The following is a 10,437-nucleotide window of genomic DNA, read 5'->3' on the forward strand; positions in this document are numbered from 1 at the left end:
TGGATTTACAAAATTTCAATATATTTACCATGTTTTTATGATTTTTATACATATCTAGACATGTATCTTACACATATCTTATATAGTTTTAGAATAATCATATTGCCATGTTGGATACCCATCGTATCTAATACACATATTGGATCCGAGCATCATAAATTAAAAGTTAGCTTTTAGAGAAACTAATATAAGAGAACTTCTACAAAATAGTTTATGCATAAACTAATTTAGTTTATGAAGAAACTTTTTTTTCCTCCTACAAGTACTTACAGATAAGGTTAGATTATCTAAACATTCCATAAGTATACAAACAAGAAGTTTATAGTTCATCAAGGTTTACCTCTCTTATATATATATATATATATATATATATAAAGGTTTACCACTCTTCTCTTATTCCATTTCAATCAGTGTCCCAAGTCTCTTCTGTGATCAATCTAGCATCAAGCATCCAAACTTGCAGGAATATAAATGTACACTTAATTATGATTATTCAGAAGAGGTATTGAGGTTCATATAGCAGTAGCTACATATGGACAGGGAAAAGGACGAACCGGTTGAGAACCAATACTTGGAATTTTTGTATTTTTCTTGCATTGGAAAAGTACTTATTGCATTGTTGTCTATAGTCATGATAATTTTATTCACATGGAAACAAAAAATATCTGCACAAGAATAAATTACTTCGTCACTTGCACCCTTATCATTGGTGTACATATCAACAGCAGCTAGAAGGATAGATTTTACAAAGAAGGGAAAAGCCAGAAGTTAAACAGAGAGGATGCTGATGAAAGAAACCAAGACAAGAAGGCCATAGCAGCAGACAATTGATATCTACCACATAACTTTGGTGGGCAATAGGATCGATCGGCATCAAGCAGGAGATCTGTGACACTGGCTGTTGAACATGCTGCAGCTAATGAGAGATATGACAAAATCTGGGGTGTAGAAAAACTGTAATATCATTAGTGCATTAATATAGTATGGAAACAACAATGACTTGAATTTCTTTAGGTCACAAATTGTTCATACCATGTCTCCCAGAAAGACGATCAGTACAAGTCTTCGTTGGAGGGGTAAACATTTTATAAAGACAGAGTATGCATCTACAACCAACAGTGTTATGCTCCAGGGAATTACCAAACCCATGACAGTTACCAAGTAGCTGTGGAATAGCATAAACAAAGACAAAGGTGAAAACCTCAAGTGAAGCATATGCGTAGAAGCCAGGCTAGACAGGATAAACCCCAAGACATTGCCAATGCACCTTTTGAAACTAGGAAAACATGCATATACCCAAATCTTTTACCTGATTTAAGTGTTATTAGACCACAAATTTGCTATGTAAACACAAACTCTTTTCATAAAGAAATATGTCCTCTTATAACAATCAAACCATGTTAAAGAGAAAATCTAGATCATTTAGTTCAGCATCTTAGTTATCATACCAACAGTTTCAAGTTGCAGTGAAATTGCCTTACATGGATAATGCAATTAGAAAATAAGAAACATTGTCATATATAGTACTACCTCCGCTTATATATAAGTAACAAATGGTATTTTTCTTTGGTCCTAATTATAAGTAATAATGATCAGTTTTCGAACTTATTCAGAGTTAAATATCTTTTATATCCTTAATTTATTACTAACTCTATTTATTAGACACTCACTCAATGAATTATGAGTATTAATATTATATGAGATTATCACTTATAACATTTAAATTTAAGAGTACTTTTGGAATAAAATTTAAATTTATGGTAATATCAAATGTGATCAAAACTTTTCTTGATCTTGATGATTTGTACTATATTGCTTATATATAGGACCAGAGGTAGTAATTCACAATGGGAAATACTTGTGTGTGTATTGATTATCAAAGGCACAAATATATACAAGATTATAGCTACCTAATTTATGCTGATTTGGATAATTACAGCTAATTACATAATTACAATATCTTCTACAATTCTCCGGTTACTTACATACAGTTTCCTGATTTCCTGAAATATCCTAATACACTGAAGTGAAAAATGTAAGGGAAAAAAAAAACAGTGCCTGCAACCTTGTAATGCACTCGATGAATCAAAAAGATTTCAGTTCAACAAAAACAACTTGAAATAATTCATCTTCATTTTTTCTACAAAAATGCCAAAAATGTATAGACTTTCTACATGGCTTAGGCCAGCAACATGGCAATCCACTAACAGGTCAATTCAATATGGTTACTCTTCACAGATAAATATCTAAACTTTCCCAGACCCAAAATCAGAACCTTATAGTACTTAATGTTTCCGATAACCCTCCTTAAAGTGTCATAAAGGCATTTCAATGCCAAAGTTGGAAAAATGAATCAGTTCAGTAGCACCTAACACTGATTCACCATTCCAAAATATATTTTTCTTTTTTTTTTTTTTTTCTATAGCAGGTTAATGACTAAGAAACCACTCACTCACTGGTATGAATGTGTGCAAGCCCTGAACAATTAATTGAATAGGCCATCCAATTTATATGGCTTACTTTCTTCCTCAACTCACTTCCCTACACTCATGCTTCTCTCCTCCCCACAGTACACCACTCTCTGACACCCACAACAAACTTACATAAATCCTCCATCACTTTGATTTCTGCCACAAACAGCAATTCATGACAAACACAACATGGTCCCCCAAACTCTATTTTCTACTCATAAAAATCTCAACAACTCACAAAAACATAAGACCCCCCAAATCAATTACTTGCAAATTGCCCTTGTAAAAAAAATAAAAAATTGATGGGGCATGATGAAATTGAGAAAAGTCATGAAATTTGGTGGAGCAGAGACAAAACAAGAAAGAGCCTCAATTGGGCAAGTGAATAATAATAAGATGAACAACATGAGAGAGAGAGAGAGAGAGAGACCAGAAAGCAGTGTAGCCGTAGAAATCAACATCCAAACACATGAAGAGAAGGGAAGCTGTGGAAAAGACTGTTTGGCCCAACCGGAGAGCCAAACTGGCGCTGCTTCCAAACGCCCCTGGCAGCTCCTCCATTCTACCATGGTAATTCAACCCCAAACATGCCCGTAACATCAACCACCACCTTCAAGAGTTGTGGTAATTACTAATAAAATTTATTATAACAACGTTGAGAAAAAAGAAAAAAAAAAGGAAAAAGGTAGGACTATGAAACTATGAATGTTGAATCTCTGTGTATGTTTGTTTGGGTAAGAGTTATGAATGAAATGCATAAATGAGCAATTATAATAATTAATTAATTCGATGACTAATCCGAAAAGATTGGTGGTGAAATTGGAAAGGGGAATGAGTTCTTTGTTTGTGATAAATAAACATAAAGTAGGTTTGGGCTCTTCTCAGCCCTTCATTCATTCACGTTTAGAATTAGATTCAGTGGTTTTGTCGGCGCGGTACCTGGCTGGATTCGCCTACGTGGCACTTAATCATTCTGTCTAAACTGTACTAGAAAATTATTGCACTTCAAAAATAACATGACAACAAAGAATTGGGTTTGTATTTTTCAATGTTTTTAGAACATGATCGGTCACTAAATTGAAGTTCTAAAAATCATCTGCTTTTTAAGAGTGCTGGGACCGTTCATCTGTCTGATTTCTGATTGAACCGGTCAAACTGGACGTGTCACCACTCACCAGTTACCACACAGTAGATTTTTCATTCTTTGTGTGGTAGATTTCAATTTCAGTTTCATCAACTCAGTTCAACACTCAGTTACTTTTCCTTTTTTTTTTTATTAAAAAGTGGATTTAAATATATTTTTTTCTGTAAGAAGTATTTTTTTTATTTTGATATCTACAAGTTAATTTTTTTAATTTTAGTTTCTGTAAATTAATATTTTTTTAATTTTAATTTTGTAATTTTTTTCATTTTTTTAATTGTAAATTTATGTTTTTCAATTTTATTTTCTTTGAAATTATAATTTTTTTTTATTTGATCTCTTAATTTATTAAATATGTTCAATTAGATCTCTTAATTTTTTTCGTCCATGCTATTAAATTTCTTAGTTTTCTAATTTTAAATTTCTTAGTTTTCTAATTTTATCCCATTGGAATCATTCCTTCAATCTAGTAGATGGACCAAAATGGCATATGTGGCACTTAGGGGTATTTTTTTTTTTTTTTTGTTATGATGCATTTATATGTAGTGACAATTTTTAACTGTTATTATATTTATTTATTTTTTAAAAAACAAAAAGAGAAAAGTCCGAATACAAACATAGAAGAGGTTCATAGCAGCCAACAAATCAGAGAAGAGGCTTATCATCAAAATTTTCAATTCCAGTTTGAATTCACTTTGTGTTGTTGTTCTTCAACTTTAAATCCAAAACTCATATCCAGATCTCAACCAAATCAAGATTCAATTCCAGTACGAGGAACAAAAACAATGCCTCAAGAAACAGTACCCCGATTGTTGCAAATGGCACCGCCACGAACCCCTGAAACCAATCTTTGATTGTTCTGGTATATGATGCCAAACATAACAAATTCAGCATCTTCCACACCATAAAAAAGAACCACGCACCAAAGAATTCAGATCCAACACTTTACAATGAATTTATATATATCATAGTATATAATGTCATATAAGATTTATAACTGAAATTAATTTACACACACGTGTATATATATGTCAAGTTTAAAATTAATTTATTAAAATTTAATGGATCTAATTTTAAAATAAATGAAACACTAAACTTTGTTTAAGAATGCTTCTACTTAGCAATGATGTGCTTAATCTTATAGGTAACTACTGTGCAACAGTGTGTGAGGATTTGAGTGTGTATTTTTCTATTTATAAATATAATTTTGATATATTAACTTTTTTCCTTTCTTTAATTTTTAAAAATTAAATTTTGTTGGATAAAATATATGATTTATGAAAATAAATAATAGTATAATATTTTATCTAAACAATAGTAAAATGCTTTTAATCTATAATATTATTTATTATAATATTGTATCATATTTCTATTATATATAATACATTATCGTAATAATATTTATGATATTATAATATTATAAAAATAGTCAATGTCATCAATTCATTATATTGTTTTTATATATACAAATTCCTCATGTTTTAGTTTTTTTTATAAATAAATTAATGAAATACGCGAAATCGTAACTTATAAATACAAGTAAGCAATTAAATTAAAACTTATACTAATTATTTTGAGAAACTGCAACTACCCAAGAACTTGGTGCTATGTATACTCGATCGTGCTCGAGAAATTCATCAAACACATTGAACTTGAACCCATAACCTAATGCTAGTTCCTTTGTTTCAATTAGCAATAGCAATGAAGCGATATGGAGTACTTACATAAACAGATGTTAATTTTAAGATTTACTTTTTTATCCTCGAGAATATTAATTTAGGCAGTTACAAAACGCTCTCATGTTTGTCCTTAAGTTTTAAAATATTAGTTCTAAGCAAAAATTGTTATCAGGCATGGTTTTTTAACACCACTCTTGTCATTTCATACCTATAAAGGAGCAGGGAATAATTCATTCAAATGGGAATGATTGAAGATTTACAAATTAACCAGTGAGTCGCGATAATGCGTAGAGAAAAGAAAAGGGAGGTTTTATTTATTTTAAGGGATATTTTTAATTTTATCATGAAATATTAATTTCTGAATTTTTTTAGAGATCTGAAAATATATTTATAAAGTATATAAAAATAGAATACATGAATAATCCAAAAAAGGTTTGTCTAGTGTAAGGTTTTGGTGTATTTATATATAAAAAAAAGAATATTTAATGAAATAATTCATGTTCAATTTTCTTTTGTTCATAGAGTCAATGACAATTATGTAATGCAAACGAGATTAGTCTCAAACCCAATGAGTTGAGACATTTGTGATCTTTCGTGATCTAGGATTATAATAAATTTATCTTTTTTTATGTGTGTAAAATTTTTTCAAGTCAATAATAATTATATAATATGAACGAGATTAATCTCTAATTCAATAAATTAAGATATTTGTGATATTCGATGATGTCTGACCAAAATAAATAAAATTTATAGCTAGGAATGAAAAATCATTCCCCAAAAACAAACACAGCCCTAGTGAAAGAAAGGAAAGCAACTAACTTGTTGAGTGTAAAGTACGTAATATTGGAGCATTTCCGATTGTAAGTTATTATCAAATATCAATAATGAATTTCATCGTTGAAATATGAGCTACCTATACAATCTAGAATTTAGAGCCAACCAATAAGCCTAATCTTAAATCGTTTAAGATTATTGACATATTGGATCGTTGTTGACTTATCAAAAAGCACAAGCAAACAAGTAATGCTATTGTTTGTAAGGAACAAGAGAGGAGGACGGATCAAGGAAACACAAACAATTGTTGGATCTTGCTCTCTCATGTTATGTACAATGGTGCAGTCTCATGTGAAACTTTTTCGTACTGTGTTTATAAATAGTTTCAAGCTAAAAGATAAGATATATAATTGTATTTTTATCGTTAAAGTTTATGTAACTTAAATATAAAGTGAAAGATTATATTTTATTAGATGAAGATTATTTGAATGGATGCATTGAAAGTTATTTTTTATTTCAACTTTCAAGATAACTGATTTATTATAAATTGTGTCAATCTTCATTATAAATAGAGAAGAGAGATTGTGAAACAAAATGACTTTGTTGAGAGAAAAGTGTTTGTGTTATCATTTCGTATAACCATTGAGTGAGGTACTCGGGTTTGTAGAGTGATATACTATTTAGGGTGAGTTACAATTTTGTAATTATTTTTGTAATAGGAAAATATATTTTAAGATGGTTCCGTGGATGTAAGCAAGAGGAGTCGCACCACGTTAAATTCTTATGTTTGTTATTATTATTTTTACGGTGTAATCTTTATTGTGTTCTCATAATCCTTTGTGGATATGAGTAATTTTATTTTGAAAAAGTTGATTACCCAACACTATAGTACTGCATAGGACTAGGAGTGTATATTATGCTTACAAAACTCAAGTTAATTTTTCTGTTCATTTTTTGCTGTTAATATCAAAAAAATATTAAATATCTTGTTATTGTACTGTCAATGTCATCCTTCATAAAAAAAAATGATACCAAAACAAGTTCTGTTGTGGCCTTGTGGCACTACGAAACCCTTAAATAAACGTAATGGGCCTAAGGTTGATTGGAAGACACCCGCCCATTGTACAAAGGAAATTGCTATTTCCACTTCCGTTTTACACTAATGCACTACCCTTCCCATTTTTATACCCAGACTACCCCCAGTAAACACACTATTCTCATCTTTCTCATCTCTTTCTTCCAAAAAAAAAGAAAAGGAAAAAGACACTCTCCTCAAACTATCCTATAAAACACATCCCCCCTTTCTGTTTCTCCCCCAATTTAATTCTTTTTTGAGAAAAGTACACCCCTCTCCTTCCGTATAACTCTTCCAGAAAAACACTCCATTCAACCTCCGTCATAAAACAAACATAACATTGTATAATTCCGTCTAGCAATTTTGTAGCCTCTAAAACATTCTTGACTGCAGCCTTGCTATAACAACAATGGTATATGAAAAAATTGATATCAGTAAACACAAACCACACTGAAACCTTCAAAATATTCTTATGTTCCCACCTTGTAAAAGTACCCCAACGAACCTTCAATAATTATTTACTATGTGTAATCTTATATATTGCTTAAAGGTTTCGAATATTATAGGTGGAAGGTAATATTATTGAAAGATTATCATTATAGAATATTATTGAAGGATTCTCTTACTCATGCCAAGTTCTACCACATGGATTCATGGTACATTTTAAAGCTAAAATCATTTTCGTACGAGAGCACTGAGTTGTGGTCTAGTTTTTTTGCTTACAAATGATTTCTGTTGCATTATATTTCATGTTTTGATTTTTTGTCTCTTTACAGTTGTATGTTCTAGAAGGGGCATTCCTTATGCTTTCCTTCTTTTTCTCTTAATAATATATGTTATCTCTGTTTGAGAAAATTTCTAAATTATGAGAAATCAAGTTTGTTTTCGATGAGGATATTTCAATGAAGAGGTGTGCATCTAAAGAAAATTGTTTCAAGAACATTAGTTTCAAAGTTGTCTTGCACAGTTGAATGTTTTTATTCCCATGAAGATATTTCGATAAAAGTACTATGCACTTGGAAGAATGGCTCAGACAAGAAGTTTGAATTTGAATTTAAAAGAGAAGTTACAATGATTGGCAATAAAAGATTATTTGAAGACATTAGGCGTTCTTACATTTAAGTAGTTAGAAATATATTTGTACACATATGGGAATCATATAATTCGACTATTATTATTAGAAGTTTATAAATAAGATCTTTGACAATCATTTTTCATTGTATTAAATCACTACCACTCAAATCTTCAAATATCACTTAGGATGCTCACACAAAAATGACTCTTGGTTTGAAGGTCGTAGTATATGTATTCATCCCACTTTTAATAAAATGTTTTCATTTATTTCTCTAAATTTCTTTGAATCCTTAATGTCTTCCAATCCCCATTTCTTTTCGAACCTTTATTTTTTTCAATCTTCATTTCTTTTATGAATTGTGCTTTTATCTAATCTTCATTACTTATTATTATTGAAATTGTTACTAGAACTGATATAACATGTATAACTAAATTTATCATCAACATTATTATTATTATAAAAAAAATCATTCTATCAAAATTATTATCACTATTTTTCTCAATACTTAGACAATTTTCTTAAGCTGAAAACTATAATTGTTTATTCGACTAAAAAGAACTTACAATAAAAAATGGATTATATGTTTCACTCTTAAAGATTTATTTGTTATTAGAATCACTAGTTAAAATTGATTTTTTAGAAATATAAAATACTTTTAAAAATATTTATGATTTTCACAGTTAACAATATCATATTAAAAAAATATAATAAGCTTAGACATCAAACAACTAAACGAAAATAAGCTTGAGATACATCTATGCATTTAGTGAAATATTCTATAAAGAAAAATTCAGGACAAACAAAAATGGTTGAGTTGGAGTTGCTTCAAAATATGAACATCTTTATTTTGTACAACTCTTGGAAGTATTTTGTTTATCTTTATTTTCTTTCAACAAATAAGCAAATTTTACGGAGTAATTTGAGAGAATAGCTAATAATGTCATGCATATTTGTCAATATGTTGCTAGAGGCACATAGGGGGAGTGATGCTAGTACAATACCCGTGCAAACACACGGGTAAGTTGAAAAATTAAATGTATAATATAATTTTATACATTTAGTTGTAACTGAATAGAACTTAGTAAATGAGAACCAAAATTAATGTAAGATTACGAGAAAATGTTTAACTAAAACCTCCAAAATACAAAACTAACTGAACATGTTAATTTGACGAGTAAAACTATTTATTTGATGTCAGTAGTGAATGACACCCAACATCATTGATGTGTATCAATAACAATTAGGAATTTAAACAATTGACATTCTAAAAAATAACTGGCCAAGTTGGCAAAATGCCCACAAACAGGACAAACTCCAAATATCAAGCAGTCATTTAAAAATTTTCTTAGGATTTATAACTATGTATAACTTAGTAAATGACAACCAAATCTAATAAGATTAGAATATATAATATATTTTATATAAGAAAGTTTTCTATTTAGCTCATAAGTTCACATAATCAAAGCAGCATCATTTCTTAGGATTTATAACTATGTATAACTTAGTAAATGACAACCAAATCTAATAAGATTAGAATATATAATATATTTTATATAAGAAAGTTTTCTATTTAGCTCATAAGTTCACATAATCAAAGCAGCATCATTTCTAGCATCATTTCTGCTAAAATACACTAGAAAAAGTTATAAACAAAGTTTATAGAGATTGGTAGAGTATAATGCACTTAAATTTCAAACTAATCTAGAATAGAACAAAATTAGATTTTGGATCTAGGAACTCAAATATAATTTTCTGGCGAGCTCCCAAATTTTGTAAATTTGCAAAAGACTTTCATCCAAAATCAATCTTTGCACGCTTCCTCCGACAATTGTAAATAATCTTGCATTTTGTAGTCCCTTCCAAATTAACATGGGTGAATTCTGCATCTTTCATAAATGAGTACATAGTACTCGAAAAATCTTGAAATTAAGATTAAGTTCATGTTAGATATGTATATGTTTATAAAAATTTCACAGGCAAAGGTAGTTATTGTATAGAGTGTTGAATTACTCACCAAACTACTACAAGTTACTTTGTACTAATTCACTAGGATTCTAAAGCTAAGCTACTTGTGTATTGAAATATTAACATAATTGCCCACAAAATGGTCATTAAATATTTTTCTTAAGACAGTTATCATAGACATCAAACAACTCATTAGATAATGTACTTAATAGGGTGTGACTACAAACCTTATTACTTGATTCCATTGTTCAAGCTCT

At 29.5% G+C, this 10,437-nt stretch overlaps 1 protein-coding gene across 1 annotated transcript; it reads right to left on the reverse strand.

The window, feature by feature from the left end:
* Window positions 1–557: 557 nt before the first annotated feature.
* LOC100791729 (CASP-like protein ARALYDRAFT_485429) lies at window positions 558–3,365 on the reverse strand. The gene is made up of 3 exons (XM_003547959.4): window positions 2,902–3,365; window positions 1,033–1,165; window positions 558–938 (listed from the first exon to the last, which is right to left on the reverse strand). Exons 1-3 carry the CDS (start codon window positions 3,069–3,071, stop codon window positions 744–746), a joined length of 498 nt encoding a protein of 165 aa, XP_003548007.1. The 5' UTR covers window positions 3,072–3,365; the 3' UTR covers window positions 558–743.
* Window positions 3,366–10,437: the final 7,072 nt, after the last annotated feature.

Source organism: Glycine max, chromosome 16, assembly GCF_000004515.6.
Source record: "Glycine max cultivar Williams 82 chromosome 16, Glycine_max_v4.0, whole genome shotgun sequence".
NCBI classification, from domain to species: Eukaryota; Viridiplantae; Streptophyta; class Magnoliopsida; order Fabales; family Fabaceae; genus Glycine; species Glycine max.